Here is a 26,124-nt window from a genome sequence, read left to right on the forward strand (position 1 = left end):
CTGCTTTGAACTAATAAGCTGCAGTTTGGTTTTAAACCTCGGGTAATAGTGAAATTCCTGGCCTTGCGCTACAGTACAGCAGCTCCCCAGCAAAAGCCAGTGCTTTAAGATCAGGCTGAGCTCCTAGGCTCAGCTCTCCGAGAGCCTGCGCGCCTGGTGCTCAGGTTCGGTGGGAAATTGGGGAGGCGCCAGAGCGGAGAGCGTGTGTCTGCTCCCGTAGTGCAGACCTTGCAGCTGGGCACAGTTTTGACAGCTAGGCTGAAGATTGCTAATTTCTTAAGCCTCTGTAACCGAGTTATATGTAACCATAAGCCTGAGCTCCTTCCACAGAAATACAGTGGAATAAAAAGAACACAGCTGCTGGGCAACTCACCTGCATGGTGTAAACGGTAGAACTTTCTTCCAGAGAGGAAGCCAAACACTTAACAATACCCCCCCAAAACAACAGCAAAACCAACTCAACCCAAAACAACGTATCTATGTGTATACATATACATATATATATATGAAAAACTTCATTAATCCTGGTTCCATCTTTGGAATGTTTTACTCCCTTCCTATGACAAGTTTAAGCTTCTATTCTTGATATAACCAGAAACTTAGTGATTCTAATTCCAGATCAGCTGTATGATTCCCTACCTGACTGGTTACCTGACTGCTGGTGACCAGAAAAAGGGCCTGACCCTTACGTATGCAGGTGTTCACTCTCCTGATAATTTAAACAGGGTGTTTTTCTGTAGTTAACATTACGGTTTGAGAAACATAAATGAAAGTCTTTGCCTCTGTGCCACAATGACAAAATACTTGACAACTGCAACTGTTCCAATGACTTATTCACATTCCTATGGCTGGAAACATTATTCTGGTATACTTCTGCCTCCCCCTCTTTAGCCGTGTTTCCACCATCAAAATCCCAAGGCATATTTGCACCTTACAGTCCTTTAAACATCTTTCCACAGCTGGCCTTCATTCCTCCATTTCTCTTGCCTTAACTGTTCTTGCTGGTTATATTTCAGCTTTGCCTGGCAAAAAGGTGCAGTGTTTTGTATCCATCCTCTGCCTAGAGAGAATTTTGCTCTATCTGCCTCTTTTTCTCTTTTCCTCATGTCTCCCTTGCGTACACCTTTTCATAACCTCTGGCCTGTGTTATTCTGGAGGCCAGCTTATCCCATTGGTCCCTGCTGGCCTTAAAACCCATGAATCTTGTGCATTGTCTGCCTCCCAGCTGCTTATCCTCCTCTCATTCTTTTGTTTTGTATCTCACATTCTTCCTCACTTCGTATTAATCTTCCCACTGATTTCCTCAACTCTATCTCAACAATAAATGAATAAACAAAAACATGTAGAAATACGAATCTGAATTCCTGGCTTTTGTTAACTGCATCATCCCTCTTCCCTTATTCCCCATTCGAATACTAAAAGCAAGCAGAATGCCGGGGGGCGGGGAGAGAGGGGGGCAGGGGGTGTTTGTATTCTCCGCATTTTATGTCTTTTTGACTTTAGCCTGCACCATGCAAAAATATGTGCTATCTCACAGCCTAGGAGTGGAGAAGGGGCTTACTAAATAAAAGAGATGAACGATGAAAGGAGCACGAGGGGCTGGGCAGTGCCACTTGCCAGCAGCAGATACGTTACTCTGCTGTAGTCAGGATCGCTAACAGCTGCCTATCTCTGACCTGTGATAAAACCTTTTATTTTTATCCAAAGGTACCCTTAGAAAGCATAAATTTAAACAGTGAAAACAAAACACCCTATCCATGATGGCAGAACTTTTCCCCATCTCTTAAAGGATTAAGAAAACCTTTAAAAACATTTAAACCTTTAAAACATTAAGAAAACCATTCCAGTAGGGACTAGAGGTAAAATTCACAGTTGTAAGATTTGGGGAGCAGAATCCTGCATTTGTTAGTCATATCAAAATGTATGTTGTTAAGATAACAGCTTTCTCAAGATGCATATATACAATGCAAATATTGAAAAAAAAAAAGCCCTGGTAGATTACTTCTACATACAGCCTCAGTAAGAGTTGTTTTCATGCAACCCTTTGCTTTTTCACCTATTTGCCCAGCTTGAAGCAATCGGAGTTTTTGTCACTGTATCTTAGAATTGCCTTAGGTCATGTAATCACGTTAATATAATGGTCTAGAAGTATTACTGTCAAATCCTGCCAGGTTTTACACATTAATTTTATTAAACATCTTGTAACAAAGAAAAAATGTCGAACAAACATGTAAGTAATTCAGTAGTAATTCTTACAGTCAAACATCCTTCACTTTTCAGTGAAACCGGAAGACTAGTATTTGAATTAACATTCCCTTAAAACCACTATGCCTTCAGGTGTGTTTTGCTGCTGCAGCTGTGAGACCACCCCATTTTCTTTCCGTGTGGAAAATAACCTTTACGAAATACCTGTCATTCAGTAGCCTTTAACTTTTTTGACTTCCAGGCAGGCTGCATTTCTTTATCCTTACAGCCCATCAGGCTACGATTGCTTATGCATCCTAGGGTACACCACTAGCTCACAGCACATCAGACTCCTCTCTCTTCCCTAAACCATCTTCTGTTTAAGACACTAATCAGATCTCTGCAGAACAGCTCTTCACACTCCAAACAGCTAGCTGAGGTTGTTACGCATTGACAGGAGATATTTCTCACCCCATTCACTGGAGTTAGGAGTAGCAGGTGCTATTATTTCATCTCCTCTTCTAATCCAGCCAAAAAAAAGCACAAGAATGATATTTGAATGCATGTAACTCTCACAACAGTCAAATGTGTTATAAATATGCTACCAGGGCAGATTCCCACATTGTAAACTTAAAATAAACAGAAATCCTCTAGAGACTGGGATGAATATATGAGATGTCGTTAGGTGGAAAAATCTGTGTTCCACAAACAGGCTCACTGCATTTCCTGCCACATGCCAGCACATTTTTTGCCTATCAGAAAGACTTGTCTGGAACATGAGTGGAATTTCCCTGAGCACTTCCAGTGGGTAAGACTTCTCTCTTAATCTCACCCAGTACCTGCCTCCTTCTCAAATGTTTGTATATATCCACACCACTCGAAGCAAAGCTGCCAGTGATTTTCAAAGCTGCCCATCTTGATTTTTTGCCTAACCTAACAACTTTTGTTGTTACACACATGCCGCCATTTCTGACAGTACACGCTGAGGCAGAGCAGTTCCTCTGGCTGAGGTGTAGGAAGTGACTACTGGTGTTGATATGTATCTGGTTCTATGCTGCCCCATCCAGCATCAGCAGCCACTGAAATCCGTGGAATTTCATACAAAGTTATCAGCCTGGAATACAACTCACAGCAAGCAGCAGTGTATAAGAGTCCTTGTCTACCTCCCTACTTGTTAATCTTACAGCACAAGATTCAATATTGACGGTTATCCTCACCTGCTACAAAGTACTCTCCTGTTCCTCATTTATCCGAACAATCTTTCAGTCCATTCCAAGTGCTGGGCAAATGATTTACCAAAATTACAGTAACAAAGCACTTAGTTCTAAAAGCTCAAATGTTTACTTTAAAGTGACGATAAAGAAAAAAATGTTAACACTTGAGAAGTCTTCAGAATCCAAAATCTTCACATCCTTTGTAGAAACCCCAGTGCTTTTCCATTACAGCGCATGGTAGGAACTCCTCTTTACAGACCATTAGTATCTCATGGAATTGAAGAAAATGTGTCAGAGTTTCCACTGAGTTGAACTGGACAGAAGACCCTGTTGAAAATTCATGCAAAATGATTACAGAGTGTGTATTAATGGAAAACAATCACTGGCACTTTTATCTAGAGAGGTGTTACTAGCTCATCAGAACCACATAGGCATTAATAATCCCTAGGAATCTGTAATATGTCCTAGGAATCTTGTAGAGTAAGACCCTGGCTCTTAGCAGTGTCTCTTCCATGAGACTTCACTGAGACAGGAGCAGTACTAAAAATCATGGTGCTCAAGGCGTAAAGTTAACCAGCCCAGCCATTTCCAATTTATTGTAACAAGAAAATGCTGTTGTTCTTCAGCATTGCCTAAATTTCATATATACGTCCACAAAGTGGTAAGGTTAGTGTACTTCCCCAAAAGGAACGAATCCTTCTCAAAGTGAATGCCCTTCTACAGTCCCGAAAAGATGTATATAAAGGAAGGAGTATACCTGTATACAAGACATTGCAGGACTGAACAATGTGTATTGGCAATATTTAAGTGTCTGCTGGACTGAGGCAACCATTGCAATGCATAAATTTAAGACATTTGGGTCAGTGCAGGAGAAGCTGAACTTTTCATTTTCACTGTTAAAAGTCAGTAGCGAAGTAACACCATAAAGATCGAGCAGTAAGAAATGTTTGAAGACATTTTCTCTGTAACACCACACTCACTACAAAAGGCACTTCAAATTGTAGTTTTCATAGTTATTTCCTTTTGTTCATCCTTCATCCACACTTTCTCCCTTCAGCACCCTTGCATAAAGTATCAGAGCTGCTGAGCTGCCATAACCAGTCCATCACAGAAACTGCCAGTGAGGGCAGAACTATCACACGAGACAGATGTTATCAAGAAAGTAGGGATGAAAATCCTTGTCGTTAAAGTAGGATTGGCCTCTGTTCTTTAAAAAAACAAACAACGAAAACCAGTGCTCATACACCATCCAAGTGTCTTGAGAAACAAAATAGGATAGGTATTTCAGGATCATTAGATTAGTCAAGACAAACCCTTGTCAAAATACAGAGAAAACATGATGTCTGAAGTTGATCATTTAGCTTGTTAGTAATTCAGCATGCACTTATTTCTGGGCTACCATGTGTCATCCCAGGAGTTTGTCTTTCTCTGTTACCAGTGTTTTCCCAGTCACGTCATCTACACCATTCCAAAATGCAAAATATATTCACTGAACTGACATCAGTAGGTCGCAATGCCAGAACAATCAGTGTATGTTGTAGGCGTTAGACCTTTTAACTCCACATCTGGGTGAGGATTTCCCAGCCATTTCCCAGTTTCCAGGAGCTCACCACCGAAAGCAGCTAAGTGGCAAATTGCTATTAGAACCAAGAGGTCTGCATTCAGAAATGCAAATACAGAGTCCTGTGCATGCAGATGTATGTTGTTCCACATCCACGACATTCACAGCAAAATTCTGACTCCAGTGAGAACAGGATTGCATTCAGGACCTTCCACCCTCACTGCATCTTCACTACACTCATGTCACAACTCGGTAGCATGATCTGACGTCCAGGTTATATTTAAATATCTTGGATTACAACAAAGATGGGCAGGCTGAATACAAGTCCCACCCGAGAAGTTACATCACAACACTCCTCTTTATCACTTATGAAACCATGGTCAGTCACACCAGAATTCCATTTACACACTCACCTAGAAGTGATGTTTCAAAGGGTATAAATAGGAATCCTTGGATGGGAAGTCACCAAATATTTTTAAGAACACCTTCAGGCAAAAACTATCTCAAGTCTTAAGAATTTTTGTACAAAATAAACTGACAGAAGCTGAGCTGAAACACTGACATTAATACTGAGTCTATAGTCACATGATAGACATGACTTCAACCTGTTCCCATTTGTTGAAACAAGCTTTTTCATTCTGAAATGTCCACACTTTTGTATGTAAGTACAGGAAAGTTTCTTAGCAAAGTCTGAAGTTCCCTTAACATTCCATTTTGAGACGTCATAGTTGCAGAAAAGACATTCCTTTCTTACTTTGGAAATGCTCCTCTCAGCACTCTCACTGCAATATTGTAAAATATTTACTAGAAATTCTCAAGTCAAATTTGAAAGTGTAATAAAGATATCACCAAATAAATCCACTGAAATAACTTTTTTCAGCAGCCGACAGCTTTCTTTGTTGATTACTTTGAGTCAAATTAATGTTTTACCTGTTGGATTAAGATTTATTAGATTAAGTATCAGCATTCTACCATAAATAAAACTTCAACTGAGTAATTAAAAGCTCTACTCTCTTCATAACTCTACTTTTCAGTACTTTTGGCTAACAGTCAACAGTTAGCAAAAGCACTGTCATTTATATATCCCAAAGCTGTTCCTCCATATTCCGACACAGCCAACTAATGTCCTTCCCAGTTCCACTTTTGTGTCTCAATTCTTTTTCTCTTTTCTCTCTCCCTTTGCTTACTATTATTTTTAATCTTCTAACACCCACTTTGATGTTTCCTTTCTCCCTTTTGCTGTCTGTTAACTCTCAAAACTTAAAAAAGACAAGCAGCTTGCAGGCTGTTAGCAGTGAAGCAAGGCTCCCACACAGCTATCCAAAACTCATTTTAGTGCCTCAACTACAGAAGCAAGCTTAGAAAGTTAAGACACACACAGGCAGGGCCTTTCTCTGCTTTCCTACCTTTGCTGTCCTGTTAGGTGCTCTCAATTTTCTGCCACCTTCATGAACTACAAGATAAAGTATCAAACAGTATCAAGATCAGAATGAGCTTTTTTTCCATAAATTGGGGAAAGATACGTTGTCTCTTGGTACTTTTTCCATCCTGCTTACCGATAGTTTTTTTGCTGGCACCTGTTTTAACCTTACAGTTTCAAAACTATTCTAAATGTGTTTCAACTTGTTTCCCTTTTGTTACAGCTTTTCAACACCTTGCCTCTGTGGATGCTAAGAACCTGAAAACTGTGTTTAAAGAGAGGTCCTGTTAGTGGTGCAACTCTATAAATGTCAGACCAGAATCTCCAGTTGCATAAAGGTTAATCTCAAAGATTGCCACTTCTATACAGAGCCATTGTTCCCTGATAATTAAAAACAGCCCCTGAAAGATCAGGTTTTTTAAAATGGATATCCCACCAATATCCTCCTTATTTTTTCCAAGCAAGAAAGTGCTGGAACTATCCAGAGATACAGTTAAAAATTTTATAACTATTTTACTTGTGCAAATTATTTGTAGCAGAAATTTAAATGCCTTTGCAGTTTAAGCAACACATTTGAGTCAATTTACAGGTATCAGCAAATCCAGTTTCAAAATGTCTGTAAAACGGGTAAAGATTATGACCATATCTGAGGGAAAGATTAACTGATTTGCAGTATCTGTGGCAAAGTCACAGGAAATGTTATTCTTCTGACTCAAACGGATCTTGTTCAGTGCAGCTAGTCTTGTCTACAGATGCGTAAGCAGAGATGATCTAAGAACAACACACTTAAAGGTGACAGCATTTGACTAGGGTGCCACAAGAGGGTATGTATTTAGAACAAAAATTGTCGAAGAGTTTTCAAGTTTCTTAGGCCTCATCCACACTCCTCTCAAGAACTTAGAAACAGGGAAGACCAGTCACAATCCAAGAGTCCCAACAGGCACTGTCCGTTCAGACCAAGGCAGCCTTGGAAATGACAGCCAGCACCTCACATACAAACATTTTTGGATCATCTTTTAAAAGGCTGCTGCTGAATTGAGGCACGTGAATTCTGCCTGTGCTAGCAGTTAAGTTTGAAAATAACTTTTCTTTCAGCTGATCAATACTTGCTTCTTGGAAAAAGATGTCTGTGGGTAGATTGCCTTTGTAAGACTTTCTCTGACAATTTATGATGTTTTCCTGGAAGTTCATTTACAATTTCCTTTTTCCTGAAAATGCCTTTGCTTTTCTCCAGGTCTCTCCACAGTTCTTGAAGATTCATTTTGAATTATATAGATCTTACTTCTTTTTTATTCCTGTGAATGCTGAAGTCCAAGGTCTCTGCCTTGACCAACCGATCGGTAAGGAGTGATCTTTTTCTATCAGACATACCATGCCAGCCAGACATCTAAACTTAGGGTGTCCATCCCCTAAGAGATACAGCCCAGCAGGGATTTTGGCTAATGGCTTTGTGATCCTCCATGTCTACTCACATCCTGATTTTGAAAGTACTGTTTCCCCAAGAACTAGTTTATCTAATGATCCTAAGTTATGTCTGCTGCATTTTTTGCATTGGTAGTTACAACCCTTTGAAAAAACTCAAAGATTATTTATAACATCTTATGAAAGACATTATTTCAGTTTGAAAGCTACCTAATAGACTACAATGACCATATACTTCATAACAGAGCCATAGCTAAAACAGAGCTAGAAGGACCTACAGTGCCTTCTGACAGCCTCTTATGCTATGGCTTTCCTTTGTATATCAGACATGACTCACCATGGATGATCCATAGGTTCAGTTCATTTGCTTATAACTAGAAGTTGTATAGCAATAATGTAGAACTTAATTCATACCTTCACAATTCATTATTCTATTCTGTTGCTTCTAGATAAAACACTAGATTTGAGAAAGTAACATTTCTTTCTCCATTCAGTAAAGAGTAGTATTTCTCAGAAGTACATTCTTCCTTTGTGTCCCCCAGTGAGACTGGTAAAAGCAATGTCATAAAGCAGGAAAACAAAAAGATTAGGTATCTAGAATCATTCTTCTTTGAAAGTAATTCACAACAGTGTCTTTCTTGTTACACTCTGTACCTACATTGAAAAAGGACTTACAGGTATGATTAAAGATCAAGGATTCATCCCTTTTATTCTAAAGCATCAGTGTCAATGTTTACGCTGAAATCTCTGCAATTATTTTATGTTTCATGTGACAGAAGGTATTGTTCCCACAACACCAATGTTGTGAAGATGTTACACTTCTTTGAGAGATAGAGTTAATAGTAAATCTTTGTTTCTAAATGTCTGGAAAATGTACAGTATTATAATACTTTACAGCTTTCCTGCAAGCACTGCCTAGATAAGTGATATAAATACCATATGTGATTCCCCATTAAAACTTCTGCCTATATTGTAATCTTATACAGTAACTCTTTTTTCTCTTCTCCTGGATACACTAGGCATGTGCCTGTTAGCCAGTAACAAATATTTTCTATGATATGATACATTCTGAATTATTATTCTTCAGAGTCCTTCGATTGGCATATTAAGTTATTGTTAAGTTTTTTATTCAGTAATGTGGGGAATTCAAAACCTCCAGTCTATGAGAGAAATCCATCAGTGTTACAACAACCTATCAGGGACTCAAGAGAACAATTTAAATCTCTGTGACTTTTATCTTCTCTAGTATAGCTGTAACATGATTTTTTCTTCCTGCAAAAGGTGAGAGAGGTACGACTGACATACATGCAAATATCAGTCAGGAAATGTATACATCCTCTCACAAAAGAATCTGTACTTAAGATTGAATTTACAAACAAAATACGTAATAGGTGTTTTAAAAATAAAACATAATTGCTGATTCCATTTTTCTCACACAAGTATTTTTATACAGCTGTTCACATGGCCTTTCAGTTTCTTGATTAGGTCAATCACTCTATTTAAATATCAAATTACCAAGCTGGAGTTCAACAACAACAAATGCATACTCTAGTATCCTTTATTAAAAAGCTTGAAGATTGCTTTAAAACGATTCATAGGAGACTGTTTCTTGGTATGACTACTAGCGTGCAGGTTCCCGCCATATATTTCTTTCTTTTTAAACTTATTGAGTTATCATTGTATACTTGATTATACAATGATTCACTGGCATACTCATTTGGAAGGAAAATACATGGTTCTCTAAAATTATTTGTAACCATTTCAGAAAACCTGAATTTAATTTGCTGAGATATTGGATAAGAAGCAGTTTCAGGGCCAGCCTTGAGTGGTCTCCTAAATGCTTTTGTTTTTTCATTACCAGAACATGGTGTGAAAAATGTGTTCCTTGTCTGTTTCAAGCAAACCAGTAGCTGAAACCACTGCCTCCTGGAGTTTGCTGTTTATCACACTGCCTTTCATTTATTGCTTTCATAACTAAGATAAGAAAAGATAGATGTGTTCCAGGAAGATTATCTACAACAGTTCTGTTTGTCTTGTCTCAGTCTCCATGGGACCACCAAAGCAGATGAAAATGTTAATAGTGCAGATGATGAATTAAAAAGATGGGTCAGTTATCAAAGGATTTCTTTTACAACTTCTTTCACAAAGTAAAAAGGCCAGAAAGCCAGTGTTTAAGGCTCTTAACTTGGAGTCAGTTTACATACTTCTAGACAGGATTCGTAAGGAAACAAGGTCCTATGCAACAAAAGGAAGCAGTGGTTACAAGTTTTAACAAGCAAGACTCCAATTAGATATATGGGGAATGTAGGGACACCACCAGCTTGGTTAAGGAGATGAGTATGTTGTACAGATGTGTCGTGGAACGTCCACTCTTGAAGATACCCAGAATTTGACTGGACAAGGCGCTGAGCAACCTTACATAACTTGGAAGTTAGGCCTACTTTGAACAGGAGGTTGAGCTAAAGACCTCCAGAGGCCCACCTAACCTACATTAGTCTATGGGTCTGTGCAATCACACTGTCAGCTAATGACTTTTGAAGAGATTTGCCAGTTTCAGAAAAATGTGACTGACAGATAAGAAATACGGTCATATTTTTAGAATTTGCTTCCATGGCACATAGTCCTTGAGAGCTGTTGCTTTTTTTTTTTCCTGCGGCTCTTGCTGGCCACGTAATTCAACTCTGAGTCAGTGAAGCAACTTTCTACTTTCTACCTTGCTGATAGTGAAGAAAGAGAAGGTAGAGTATTTTGGAAGAGTGTGCAGATGGAGGGAGCCTTCACTTCAGTCACAGTATGCAGACTTACTGGAAAATACAGCTTTGCAAATTCTGCTGACAGAAGTACATGCTGCTTTGTAAAGTATACAAGTACCCAAAGCAAATACCTGGAACTTTAAAGTTCTTTTAAATATTTTGTCTGTAAGCCATAAAGAAGATAAAAGTATAATAGCTGCACCCCTCCAAGATCAAAAAAGATTATGGATATAAGTATTAGTCTACAATGTCACTTGCTTCCAAAGTACAAAGAATTTATAGTTCATATTCGTGTCTTTTACAGTTACATAAACGGGAACATTGTGTAGTTGGTGAATATTCTGCTGTAAGTACAAACACAAACATTAGATGTGAGAGATTTGGTTTTGTGGGGTTTTTGTTGGGGGGGGGGTGTGGTTTATTTCTTTTTTAAAAAAAAATCACTTCCAAGTACTTCTCCTCTTCCATATTATTATTACCATTATTGATGGTGATGATGAGCCACTACTTCAATAATACCCAATCAAAAAAATTCAGCTCCTTTAAGTCATGCTATTTTGTTAAAAAAACAAATAAAATTGGACTTGGGGTTCTCAGTTTTTATCTTGACTTTTCAATCACTAAATGACATTTTTGCCATGACATCTTTGCCAGCTTTCTTCAAAAAACATGAAGGTAAGAATAGTAGAGTTTTCCAGTGAAAGTAGTTTCTGATGTAATTGTCTGAGCCTAAGCAGAATCTGGGGCTCCAAACTAGAGTACTCTGCAGCACAAAATATATTGCAAGCTTTCAAGAACGGGTAACATTTCTCTGCACTGTAATTACATGGAGGTTTAAACATATTGCAGGAAAAAATATACTACAATAGGCTAGATTTGTTGTTTGGTCTAATACTAAAGCAATATCTTCAATCAGTTCAAAGATGCATATGAGATCCCTGTTCTGAGGGGTTTACAATGGGAAATTCTTGTAAATACACGCATGCCATGTTTACTAGTAGCCCAATTTAATACCTATCTAGGACATGTTGAAGTATTTAACAGCTTCATTTTGTTCTACTGGAGCAATTCGTTTGGATTTAAATATTATCCTGCCAAGTCAGTTGTTTCAGCATCACAACTTCGTACTGGTGCACAAGACAAGAAGATAAGATTGACTAGCAAGAAAATTGAGATTAATTACTCTTTTATCATTTTCCAGGAATACCAAAGCCCAGAAAGTAAACTAGTTAAAAAACAATTTATACAGCTGAACTTTACGTTCAGAATTTATTTACCATAAAGCAGCAAAGGCATTGTGTATCTGATAGGTTCTTTGGAAACAAACGTAGAGGGTGAAAAAATACAGCAAACCCATCTATGGGCTACAGGGCTTCTCATGGGACTTCGGAAGGTTCATTTAAGATACTCAATGAAATACTCACCCTGAGACACTTGTTTTTAGAGGAATTTCCTTCTGAAGTAGGAATTTGCTTTTCGTAGTTTGCTTTCAAAAATATTAAACTGAAAAGCTTCTCCTCAGAAGGATGCAAATGGTTTGGGTTCTCTAAGCTAAAGATATGGAAACTGGGGTGGTGGTGATTAAATTTTTTGAAGGTTTTACTGAATGCTAAGCAGTTACTTTCTTCAATTAACAGCGTAATTGTAGCAGATATAAACAAAAATGTATATATGGAATAACATTTCCGTAAATTTCCAACTTGTTAATTTTTATTGTGTTATGAATCTTTAATTTTGCATAATCTCCACTGTCTATTAGCAGCTACCTTTGCTACAAAATGACTCTACACTGTTGCTATAACAGCTTCTGTATGGGATTGAGTACTCAGAGAATGGGGTGGCAAGGATCATACATGCTACAAGAACATTACCTTGCTAAGCAGAATTATAACTAGTAACTATAATTGAGAAGATGTGAATGTGGCCATTCATCTGTTCAGCAGAGAAACATAAATCCTATGAGACATATCTGTGTAACTTTTCAATCCATATCAAAGGATAGTCCAGCCTGGGTTTTTTGATATATAAATGTAAATACAATCTATACACAATCTATTGTTTGTAACTTTAAAGACCACCTCCCTCCAAACACTCTGCCCTGGCATTTAAGATACTAAGTCTATTTAGTTCCATTAAAAAAACCAAAACAAAACAGTGGGATAACAAAGTATTTTCTGCAAAGAATTCTCAGCTCCGCGGTTTACTTACTCCTTTGCACTGTAGCTGCAAGGCCTATGTATAGGCTTGCAGAAGAATAAGGAATTGCTTTACATTGTGGATGCACTTTCAGTTTACAATGGCTGGCAACAATTAAGCACTTCACCTCTAATTTGCTTCTTATCATCTCCCACAGCAGACCTGACTCAACGGCATTACCCACTTCAGTGCAAAGTGTTACCTGAAATGGGGCACAGTGGGTGTTTGAGCTGACCACTGTGACTTTGTGCTGTGGTCAGTCAGGGTCATCCCTCTGCAGTGTAATCAAAGGTGGCAGAGGCAAAAATACTAGGTGAAAGTGCAGAAAGCACTGTTCAAATTGTACAAATATGACTGACAGGTTTTAATGTGCAATCAACACAAAAATGTAATACTGAAGACACTAACCTACAAGCTCAGTCAACTCCACAAACATCAGAACATCTTTAGAAACATTTCTACTTTTCTCTTTAAATTAGATTACATAAGATTACTTACCAACGTTTTTGTATCACACTTTTCCATCTAAATCCAGAAGACATTTGTCTTTTGTATTGTGGAGACATTTAACTGAGTACTTAAAACAATATGGAGTTATTTTGTTAACTGCATCAAAAACCCAAAACATTTCTAATTTGGACACATGAACATACTGAGCTCTGAAAAACTTCATTATTGGGTCATTTAGATATATCCAACTCATCAGCAGAGTCAGCATTTCTCCCCAGCACCTTTTCCTTCCCGCACACAAATCAATTCTATGCCACCTACTTTCTTTTTCCTTTTCTAACACTTGTATAGCCCTTGCACCCACCATTAGTTTTTTTAGGCACTTAAGAAAAAAAAAAATCTTACGCTTAAGTTCCCTGGTAACAGCTGCTTCTCTTCCAGCACACAGCAATGTTTTCACAACTTCTGTTTGTGGCAAGGATGGGGTTTTTGTCTGCATATTGCTCAGGTCAAAGCTCAGGTGAGGCTGAGCAAGGGAGACAGTACCAGGACTCTGATGATGTTGCTTGTAGTTGCTGGGGTCCCTTGTGACAAAATTCATTCCTGAGAGCATAAAAAGATCAAGACAAGTATATTCTAAGAATAAAAGTGTAATTTTAAAATGATGGTTTAATAGTTTAATGCACAGGGCAGTTATGCTTTTTATTTTTCTTAAAGGTAAATGCTGAAATTCTTACTTAGCCTTACACCACACAACACATGTAAGGGCAGACTTTCCTCTGCTCCTTTACCAGCCCAGCCACAGCTGCTGTAAGATGACCAAGACATTCTTTTTTCAAAAAATGTATGTCTTCCTTGGCAAAATTACATTAGATGCCACAAAAATTTAACTTCAAAAGCAGTCTACTAAATTAATGCCGTTCTTAAGGAAAACAGAAACATTCAATTTCATAGGATCACGGCAAAATTATTCCCATTTGCTTTCATGCAACCTTACTGACCTCAAGCTGCTCATTTTATTCTAGAGACGTGAAGGAACGCTACCATAAACCTTCTGGAACAGCTCCCATGGTTCAGCCATTAAGAAATCATTTGGATTCCTTTGAAAACACTCTTTATTCCACACAGTTTTAGGATTTTTCATGAACTAAAGGTGAACAAAGAGTTCTAATCTTTACAGGCGGCTAATGATTATTAAAAGCAGTGAGGGATTGGCAGAGCACAAGAATTGCACTAGTCATGTCCTTTTCCAAATTCCTGAAATACCAATCTGCAAAATGAATGTACATATCATGCTCACTGTAACAACTGGATATTCTTTTATTTTAAGCCACTTTGCTGAATTTCAATATGAAATATCTAACACCAACATCTGCTCTGAAACTGACATCTGCTCTTTGGCTGACATCTGCTTCTGAATCCTTGTTATCATTACATGTATCAGAAAGCACAGAGAAATAATTTCCAAGCCATATAATCACTGTTTCTTTTGCTTTTCAATATACAGGTAGTCTAAAAGTACTGTTTATTTTCTTAATGTTTAGTTCTCACTCAGACTTCTGCTAACATGATCCTGGAAGAGACTAAAGGCTCAGACTCAAAGAAGGGACATAAAGTGAAATTTAGTTAGGTTTTAGATGACTAATTCCAAAACTGCATTCTTTAAAGCTTCTGTTAAATACCTGCATTGGTCTGGGACTGCTTTACTTCATGGGCTCTTCAACTTTTTGCATTAACATTCCTCGGGTGCCTCAAAATGTGCTGCTACACAAACCTTGAAGCACCTTTATCTCAACCAAGTTGAAAAACTGGGACATTTCTTACGTTGGCAGCCACAAGACAGCAACTCGTCCAACTGTCTTGCCTAGGGACCTTGATTTAGCAGAGCTTCTTAGAAGACGCTTCCTAAATTGGGCTCTCTGCAAAGTTCAGTGGTAGCTGCTTCCTTCTGTTAAAAGATAGCTAAATACAGCCACCACCTTATCATTTTCCACTTCCCCATACTCCTCTTACTCTACTCAGTGAACACTGAGCTAAGATATGGGAAGCTGGATGGAGTGTGGGGCAGGGGTATTTAAAATAATAGCATTCTCCTCCAAAAACACTCAAATGATCAGGTCCTGGTCTTATTTTCTAATAATGCTCTGGGATGTATAGAAAAAAAAATTCAATTCATCAATACAGTGAGGAAAAAAGAGAAGATTGATTCTTTACAAAAGCAGGATAAACTTCTACTATAAAATACAAGCAGGCCGTGAGCATATAAGAAAGATAAAAGAGTGCCTGGGAATGTCCCCAGGCAAGTGGCACAGAATAGTTTGCATCCACGCCAGCAAACTTTCCTGTGCTTTCAAGCAGGCTGGCTGCAGGCAAAGTGCCTGTTGAGAACAGCCCTGGGGAACAAGCTAACTCCTGAACCAGGCCTGGAAACCATTTGGGAGCTCCCCAATGCCCTCAACTATTCTCAGAATACAACAGTACAGGTTAATCTTCTTCTGGAATGATTTAAGGCACTGTTTAACTTCCTACTATGTATCTGGCCATACAGTATCTGAACTGGAACTGAAACAGAGAACATTTTCATTTCCTTTCCCTTAATTTCTCACTAGGCCTAGCGGTTAGGTGCTTAAATCTTAAATCGCATGTGACAAAAAAACTTTAAATACTCTGTCCCAGATTACCCTGGGCCATTTGTGAAAAACAGGGGGGAAAAAACCCCCACCAATCTTCAGGATTATTTTTGTTTGTCAAGAGTATTTTTTTAATACATGGATTTCTCTGGTTTATAAGTTACAATGTTTACCACATATTTTCCACGACAGGAGTAATTTACAAGAACTAGTGAAACACTCAGAAGCCTATTAAAAAGTTAGGAGAACAAACCCCTTTTTAAAGTCACTTACACTTGGTATAAACTTCAGTTACTGAAGCAGGGGAATGTAAACTCATCATCTGGATGCTCTTAGCGTGACGCAAATACCAGTAGAACATGGTAGTTTGAATATCAAATTAGTTATTTTAAATTATTAAATTTTAATTTACTTTTCATATGTTAAGAAGAGACTAAGCCTGGCATTCCAGTTCACATGAAGTGCAGTGTCTCATCAAATTAACAGAACCAATCACAAAAGCCCACAAGCTTTTTGGACTCCATATGCAACTGGCTGTTAAAGGGACTTCAGTTTCCTGGGGAACACATTACTTATCAAAAGTAGGCTGAAGTTCTTAAGTTTTTCGGGCAGTTCGGAAAAAATTGTTCAATGCCATTGTGTCACATCAGTGCACTCTGTTTCTTACGACTGTTTATTTTTAGAGAATAAAATATCCCCCTAGTTATAAATGTTGCCTGGGCATACTGGGATATCCATCACCACAGATTATTTAATGTGATTTTAAGTTGTACATGCAATTAAAACTTATGCTAGTGTAACTGAGTTTCCAACATAATAAAAAAGCATTAAATTAGCTTAATGAAAATATCACTACATATTAAATTTTTTCAATGTAAATTGTTATATAAGTATTTTTTACAAAGCAACCAAGTCATTAGTAATTACTCTCTTCACGCAACCACTTTAGGGAAGAAAAGAAATGCACTTCTCTAGAGATCAAGTGTTAAGTTCTGGCACTATTTATTTTTCAAGCCCAAGATTTGTGGTAAGCATGCGGCCCAGAAAAAGAATCAGAAAGCAATACAGGAATTTTTGAATTTAAGCTCTTAGAAATAATTTTCTGCTGCTTTCAGTCCAGGTGAATATTAAATTTTAAGTGGTACATACCCAAAGGCTCCCTTTCTTGTGACGGTAATTCCAGGTCACTAGAAATGGACACTTCTTCAAGAAATTTTGATAACTGAGTCCCAAGATACGTCACCTGTACAAACAACTCTAAATGGATAACTGGTCATTTTAGTTGGTGGTTTTTTCTGATGGGTGTAAACTATTCACTTTTCTTAGAAAATTAAGTTTTTGCCCTTAACAGTCTAATCTGTGTCTGTAATATCAAGTAGAAATACCGCTAATTTGAATTCTAAATGAAAAAAAGTATAACACATTCCATCTGCCCTCTAAACTCCGCCCATATTTTTGCAACATATGTTCCTGACATCGTGACATTTCAGTAAGTTTGCTCCTTTTCATTCTAACTACCTTTCACCTTTTATTGTTTGCCTCTAAATCACCTTTAAAACTACTCTTTCAAAGCACTGAGAACTTCTAGAGTGGGCATTCCACATTCTCTCAACACTTGTGACTAGTGAATTCATCACTGTACAGTTACAGCTACGTAGCTCTCTTTGCTGCTTATTTCATTAGGAAGATTTTTTTTTTTAATTTAGGCTGGTAATGGCTTTTGCTTTTAAGAACAGTAAGGAGATCCAGATTAGTGATATTTGTTATTGCCATTTATTATTGTTATACTTGGGAGTAAAATCAGGCCTACCTTATTCCACACATACTTCCATGACACAGAAATATCACTTCCTAGTAGGTCTTTAACCCACTGAACTGGATTCTGCAATATTTTTCTGTTACTTGTTCTGATCTTACCATTTTTTAAGAGTGTGGCTTTATGACTAAAATCCTAAAAAAGGAAAAATTAAGAAATAATTTTCAACTCATAAATTAACATATATGAATTAACATCCTAAAAACAGGGAAAAATGCTGAAGAATATAGCTGATAAGTTATAGCAGCTAATTCTGTTTTTCTCTGGAAAAAAATTAAATAATTTAATGCCATTATCATAAACTGTGGTACGTAAAGAGGCTTTATTCCACCAGAATAAGATGTTTTGGCCACACAGATACCACTGTTAGAGGACAATTCTCCTAGTGTGTGTTTATCAGAACTGTATTTGCACCTTAGCTCCTTATTACTAAGGCTGTGAATAAATTAATTTGCAGCAGTGGACTTGGGAACTCATAAGTTGCAGGTCTGTGCAACAAGAAACTGTTATCCAAACGCAATCTGCCTTACATGTGTGGAGAAATGAAGGTCACAGTGAAATTTCAGCAATGACTGAAAGATGAAACATATTTGGATAAAAACTTCACTTATGTCAAAGGACATAATTTACATATTTTAGTAGGAACCTGACAACCTTATCTTAAGCAAAATTAAGTTAACAAAGAATTTATTGTTACTGCCTCTTTGATAATACTAACACAGTCCAGTTCTGCAAACATATATGCACCTCCAGAAGCACAGCTTATAGTTGTTCAAAAGTTCGGTAAATTACAGTTTGTTATGCTGGTCTTAGTCAAGCTAACACAGCTCAATAATGCAAAAATAAGCTGTTGATTATGTCAGAACTTAGTAAGGTTGCTTACCATGCATGAGGTTAAAAAAATCAGAATAAGAGAATTAGTAAATTAGAAACAGCAATACTGAACTGCCTCCTACCACATCCCCTGGCTTGTGGTGTCTATAAGAATCTAAATTAGGAAGTTTAACTCAAATTTTTGATGAATACTCAATCCAGTTCACAGCTTCATAACTTAGATCTACAGTGTTTAAAAACTTCATTCTGCCTGCCCGAAGTAAGGACTATGTACTAGCTGTATGTCATTATCAACTACATCTCTATAACGTTAAAGAAGGAGTCGTTACTCATCACGTCTTTGCAACAGACACTGGCTTCTAAATTTTAGTCTGTACAGCATTGTCTTCCAGTTAGTGTGATTTTCACTCTAGTCAAAATCACTGACTTCTCTACTCTCCAAACATCAAGATTTCTATACAGGGTTATAACTCCTTAAGGTCCACTTGCACCAAACTGGTATCACAGGTACTGGTCTCAAGAAATGACAGTAAGCATACTGAATTCCTCATCTTTTCATTTAGTCACCTTGAGGTTCAGAGGAATATTACATGTCCTTTGAAGAAAAAAAGCATGTGTACATACCTATGACATGGCCCAACATAGAGGCTTGTGACTTATTCACACTACCTTATGTTACAAAACTTATGACAACACAAAATGGCCTTCACTCTCACCAGAAAAGCATCCCTGAGCAGATTACAGATGCAGAAAAAGGAGTCTTCTACATTAACCACACCTGGTGAGTTGGCTAAAAAGAACCTTTCGTGTTTTAATCCATACATTGCCCTGGAAATCAATTAGCTGGCAGCTAAGAATTCAGTCAATAATTACATCATTTGCTCAATACCAAGCCAGTTCCCTGGCATCTGCCTTGCAAATCTCTGTATTTGGAGGCACAGGGACATGCTTTTGTATTAAAAAGGAGGTTTCTTTTCTCTTTCTCTTTTTTTTTTTCCCCCCAGATACAGTTCTTATACCAGATTGTAAACTTTAGAACCAGCTAATATGTAAGCAAGTAGTCTGGCATATATTCATGTCTATCACAGTGCTATGAAATCCTTGATGTCACATTTCTTTATTGGAGGGACTTGACAGTTACTGCCAAGAATCACATTAGGTCATAAAATCCTTAAAGTTCCCACTCCTTCCAATATGAAAATCAGGTATTGTAAAATACAGACCAACCAATGATTCCATTCTGGTTCTAGCAATAGGAAATCATAACAAATTGGTCATGCGAAGTTAAACACATAAGCAGTACTCTGAGTGTTAAAATTGTGGGCTGACAGAAGACATAGAAATTCCCTTTAAAACTCATAAAAGATTATCTGTATCCAATGGATAAAAATTCACAATACAAGATGCAGACTAAGCCATGAGAACTGCTGTTTCCCCATTTAGAGACTGGGTTTTTTTCATTACACGCTAATATTAACATTATTATGTATCAATAATTACCTGCAGTTTGAATTCTAAAACATTTTCTCCTGGCTTAATCGCTCCCAATTCAAGTAGATCTATCAATTGAAGTTTTTTCCTATTTTTTCTTCCATATCTAACTTGTCTTTGTTCACATTGCTGATTACTATAGCTCTGTGAAGATTTCTCACCGAGTTTTACTGGATAATCTGTTTTTGAGCTATTATTTGTAAGCACTGAGCTGGCATTAACTGTGTTCCCATTAGTTCGATGGATCATTTGCTGCTGAGTATTAGGGAAATTCTTTGTAGATGTTGACGAAGTTACTTGCTGTTGCTGCTGGAAAGCTTCTATCTTATTTATATATCTGTGTGGATCCTCGACTGTAAGAACCTGTTGGCAGTCACTGCCTGGCTGACAGACATTGTTATTGACAACATTGCTTTGGGATTCTACCATATTTAATGCATTGGTCACTGAAGTGGGATTTAAAGACTTCTTTCCTTGTTCTGCAGTTGCTACACAGGCTACATGATCAATGTCTTTTTCCTGTAAGCACTTAGTTTTAACAGTGGAAACAGCAGGTTCTGAAGGCAATGTCACCACTTCTACAGCATTTGTCAGCTTTGACGTGTTGTTGAAGAGATATTCTCTTACCCTGTTTTCAGATGCAAAAGCATGATCAGAAACCTTTTTGCTTCTAATTCCTTCTTTATTTGCTCCTCTCTCATCCAAGCAGATGTGTGGATATTGGCTGCATTCCTGAGCTGAAAATCTATTTTCTAAAGAGAGATGTGCTTCTACTCTGTTTCCACTTGGCACACTGGCAGCAAGCCCCATACTAAATGTAACTATATCAGGAGACACAATTTCATCAGCAGTTAAACTTTGTCTTTCATCATTTCCATAGGAAATAACTAAGTTTGAGATTTCTTTCTCTGAACATGAAGCAATAAACTCCTGCTTTGTTTTCCTGTAATTTTGTATTTTCTGGACTAATTCTTCCTGGTTTTGGGCAACAGTCAAGAGATGCTTTTGCCTAGAAGCAAGGCTAACTAGTTGTTTCCTCAGTACTCCTTTTTTAAAAGATTCCACTGAAGCCCTATAGAAAATAAATTTAAAAAGTAATAATAAGGACACCCGAGTTACTGTAAACACAACATAAAACCAGTTTAATAGATGTAACCCACTAAGAACAAGGGAATTCCTAATTTCCTCTCATGGGACAAGTGATTGCACCACCATTCTGGCACATGCTGGAAAGAGAGGGGAGTACCACAAGGCATGGGACTAGGAATAGCAGCATGGTTTGCTTTTAACACCACCCACAGCAGCGATTCCATGCAAGTAACACCATCCCAGTCTTGGAAGAGTGGGACTGTTGAGTGGATTAGGACAGAGGCAGAGCAACACTAGTTGTGACAGAACAAGGACAGCCAAATCATAGCGTGACAGTATTGGTGCCTATACTGTGATATTGATTGCTATCACATCTGTTTAGAATCCATGACACAACCAACATATCAGCATATGGTTGATCACTGATATTCATCAGCCTTGACAACTATGGACTCCTACACAGGCCAGTGAGGCTCCACACACTTTTCCAGCAGTGTTTCTTCAGGGAAGTTTTGTGGCTTTACTGCTATACGGGTACAGAAGAAGCTGCAACTGAAGAGGCAAAGATAGCGTGACTAAAATGACACAGCAAAGTAACTTACAGCCACTAACAGATATGATGCTTTTTTTACTCATTTTTCTTAGGTGAGAGATACATCATAATATCTTCAAAGCAACAGAGAGAAATGGAAAAGTGTTAGTAGTATCTCTCCCTAGGCCAACTAAGTGAACAACAGAAAATGTGATGATGCTTCCTGATCTTCTGCACTTTTATGTTCCATGCAACAAAAGCTTATATGCTAATAGGTTAAAAATAAAATGTTCATCATATAAATAACTAAAAAGAAATTTAATGTAATTTAGCCTGTAGCTCATTCCTGTTGATGGATAGCTGTTGTATTAGCTGCCGGGTATCTGTAATACCCAGAAATGTTTACCACTTCACTCTGCAACAGTTTCATTCTCAATATCAAAAGGAGATAAGTTTGTGTAGATATTAATTTTACTATTCTTGTTTCTTAATTCGGTCACTGATTTGTCCACAACGATGGTTTGGAACCCTAACTTCTCTTCAGATAAAACCCTTTTTTTTTATTATCTGCATAATCAATGTTTCTTAAATTTTATAGCTGGCATAACGGTCTGTGACAGAAATGTTTCGGTCTCCTTGCTCAACCAGCCTGTGTGTTTTGCCACAAAACTACCTGAAAGCTATACAATGTTGCTTTTACATGACCCAACAAATACTGCTCACACAAACAACGTGCAGAATCTTCACCATCTGGCCTACAAGCATCCACTGAACAGGATGCTACATTGTTAGCTGAGCACTCACCACATTACCAACGTTCAGGTAATCCCTCTTAGAAGGAAATAAAGAGTCCATGTAAGACCTAGCAGCAGGAAACTGACAATTCACACAGTTCATGCTCATACTGAGGTGAGCACTCCCAGCTGTCGTTGCAGGTGTCCTCACAAAAAAGTAATGTCTGCAAGGATGCTTCAAGCCATTTCTCTAAATGGCTCTTTTGCATTGTTGGTTGAACACTCCCAGACTAGGATTGCTACAAAAACGCACGCAGGGACACCAAAAGCAGTGTCTGACTTGTTACTGCTTTCCTCCATGATGCTGCAAAAGTAGTCTAATTGCTCAGTATCTCCATTCCCTAATTCCTGCTTAGGTATGTTTCCACACCTTCTGTAGGTTCATTACCTAATTTCAATGCTCACTGTGTGCACAGTAACTGACTAGCATGCAGTAGCTAAACCCTGAAGTTCTCCCGTTATGGGAACCCTTACTGGAGGTAACTGAAGCAAATGTGGGTCATGCTTCTGCAAAATCTGAATGAAAACCACATAATTTTACTTTCATGCTACTGTATGCTAACCTTCTAACAATGTCCATCACTACTGCTATAAAAAATAGCTTCCTATAAATACAATCCTTGCATTCTACTTACCTGTATTTTTTAGCAAGGGTATCCCTTTCTGTCTTCTGTTTTGCAAGCATTTCATTCAAAGTATCTTGCATCCGAGACAGCCTTTGGATATACACATCTGTCCAACATTTTGATATAATCAAAGTGATGATGGCAATAAGCAGTAGAAAATAATTATATTAGTAACATTTTAAAGTAGCAAATACACAGCCAAAGTATGACAATACAGTTACAGCAGTACCTTAAACTGTTATATAGGTCTTAGCTATCAGCATACTGATAGCTCTTTAGAATTAGAGTACTTATAATGAAATTATTCATAGAAAGAACTAAATACAAGTTTAACTTAGAAGGAAATAGCCCAAGTACTCAAAAATTTTGAAGGGCAAGTGCCTCATCTAGGAAATTACTAAGACAAGAGGATAGATTAAAGAACTGTCCTATGAATGATAAATACTGAAGTTTTGAAGTTCTTTGTTTTGCAAGGAGCCATGTAACATAACATTGCATGTGAGGCTACATGCAGAAGTTACACAGTCTTAAGAAGGTGGCCAAAACCTTCACATTTGAAGCACTATAATAGTATAATGATATAATAATATAATGATCTTAAACTGTTCCATGTTATAATGATAAAAACATATGTGTAATTTATCAGCAGTTTTGGCTAACCAGTGAGGTACCAGTTGATTAGAGGTTAGCAAATGTGACACCCATCTACAGGAAAGGCCCAAAGGAACCCAGTTCCCCAAGGAACTACTGGCATGTCAGTCTGACCTCGGTGCCGGGGAAGATAAGTTATGGAGCAGATCATCCTGAGTCCCATCATGCGGCACATACAGGACAACCAGGTGATTAGGCCCAGTCAGCATGAGCAGGTCCTGCTTGACTAATCTGATCTCCTTCTGTGACGAGGTGACCCGTTTACTGGATGAGGGAAAGGCTGTGGACATTGTCTACCTAGACTTTAGTAAACCTTTTGACACAATCTCCCACGGCATTCTCCAGAATGAAACTGGCTGCTCGTGGCTTGGATGGGTGTAGTTTTCACTGGATAAAAAACTGGCTGGGTGGCCAAGCCCAGAGTGGTGGTGAATGGAGTTAAAAACAGTTGGTTTTAACTTGCCACAGGTGGTGTTCCCCAGGGCTCAGGGTAGAGGCCTGTTCCCTAGATCCTCTGGATGACAGGATCGAGCGCACTTCTTGGTAAGTTTGCAGATGACACCAGGTTAGGCGAGGGTATTGATCTTCTTGAAGGTAGAAAGGCTCTACAGAGGGATTTGGATAGGCTGGATCAATGGGCCAAGGACAATTGTATGACGTTAACAAGACCAAGGACTGGGTCCTGCACTTGGGTCACAACAACCCCCCTGCAATGCTACAGGCTACAGGGGAAGAGTGGCTGGAAAGCTGCCCAGCAGAAAAGGACTTGGGGGTGTCAGTCAGCAGCCGGCTGAATGTGAGGCAGCAATGCACCCAGGTGGCCAAGATGGCCAACGGCATCCTGGCTTGTAACAGAAATGGTGTGGCCAGTAGAGTAGGAAAGCGACTGTCCCCCTGTACTCAGCACTGGTGAGGCCACACCTTGAGTACTGTGTTCAGTTTTGGAATGGCGTTGAGGTGCTGGAGCATGTCCAAAGAAGGGCAACGAAAGTGGTGAAGGATCTAGAGAACAAGTCTTATGAAGTATGGCTGAGGGAACTGGGGTAGTTTAGCCTGGAGAAAAGGAGGCTGAGGGGAGACCTTCTCACTCTCTACAACTACCTGAAAGGAGGTAGTGAGGCCTGAGTCAGTCTCTTCACCCAAGTAACAAGGGACAGGAGAAAAAGAAATGGCCACAAGTTGCGTCAAGAGAGATTCATGCTGGATATTAGGAAAAATTTCTTTACAGAAGGGGTTGTGAAGCCCTGGAACAGGCTGACAAGTGAAGTTGTGAAGTCCCCATCCCTGGAGGTATTTAGAAGACATATAGATGTGGTGTTAAGGAACATGGCTTAGTGGTGGACCTGGCAGTCCGGGGATAACTGTTGGACTTGATGATCTTAAAGGTCTCTTCCAACCAAAACGATTCTGTAATAATGTAATAGTTTTACATCATTTCAAATCCACATTACGAAATGGAATTAATTCTAAGTTGTCCCTTGTTGTCAGCTATATTTTTCCAAAATAAGAAGAACAATTATAAATTCTTCTTTATATGTCCTATCTCTTAGCCATATAACATAAGTGAGAGCTCAGAAGACATGAACAGTGAACACCACTGGATAATATGCCAAACATGTAATCTAATTCCTGAAATTGTAAAACAGGAAATACAAGCTTTCTGTAATCACAAAAAGTTGGAAATGAAAGAAAATGGGAAATTACAGAACCAAAAATGGTACTTACAAAATGTTTCTTCAAACCTCTTTCATAATATCTACCAGTATTTACTTATTAAAATAGAAAAATACAAAAATATTGCTCTTTTTAAGGCAGCTTAATAGCAAATTTGAATATATTATTTACAGTGAGTTGTACTGCATGCAAATACTTCGAGGATTTTATTCTACATTGTAAGTGTGTCAATGTACTTCTATGTTCTTGTTCAGTCTTGTGCCTCTTCATGAGTAGAAACCATGATTTAGTTTAAGACGTGCAAGATTATTAATGCTTTTGTCAATAGTGTTAACAGATCATGATGTTCATTTCTCTCATATACCTAAACAGGAAAAGATAGTTTTATTTTGCTTATTTATGAAATTGCACCAATCTCTGTCAATAGGTTTCTGTCTATTTGTATCATCTACCTGTTTGTCAAAAATTTTCAAGAAAATATATTGATTTTAATTATATGCCATAAATTTGAGTTGGAAGCTACACATCGGTGTAATTCCATACTTTGCTTTCATTTTTAAAGTGATAAATTGACTATTTAAATTATAATTTTAAAGTTCCACCCTATGTTCAGGAAAGGAAAATAAATTTAAAAAACCCCTTTTCCTTCTGTCAGGAAACGAGTGAGTTACATGAGCATGAGTTGCTCCAGAGTAAACAGCACTGCCTAAATCACATGGGCAGCTGTGGAGAGCAACTTTGGCTATTTCAACAGACATGGCACAGACACAGAAGACTCACACTGCTA

General features: G+C 38.1%; 1 protein-coding gene across 1 annotated transcript in view; it reads right to left on the reverse strand.

Annotated features, from left to right (window-relative positions):
- Nucleotides 1-3,573: 3,573 nt before the first annotated feature.
- Nucleotides 3,574-26,124, reverse strand: part of ANKRD31 (ankyrin repeat domain 31) — a gene marked incomplete at its 5' end in the record, with an annotated part of 29,788 nt that continues 7,237 nt past the window's right edge. Inside the window, 6 exons of the mRNA XM_010135834.1 lie at nt 3,574-3,725; nt 13,606-13,665; nt 16,980-17,073; nt 17,641-17,781; nt 19,981-21,043; nt 23,022-23,118. Coding sequence (XP_010134136.1) covers nt 3,574-3,725; nt 13,606-13,665; nt 16,980-17,073; nt 17,641-17,781; nt 19,981-21,043; nt 23,022-23,118 — 1,607 coding nt within the window. The remainder of the gene's footprint in view (nt 3,726-13,605; nt 13,666-16,979; nt 17,074-17,640; nt 17,782-19,980; nt 21,044-23,021; nt 23,119-26,124) is intronic.

Source organism: Buceros rhinoceros, unplaced genomic scaffold (genome assembly GCF_000710305.1).
Source record: "Buceros rhinoceros silvestris isolate BGI_N320 unplaced genomic scaffold, ASM71030v1 scaffold4535, whole genome shotgun sequence".
NCBI lineage: Eukaryota > Metazoa > Chordata > Aves > Bucerotiformes > Bucerotidae > Buceros > Buceros rhinoceros.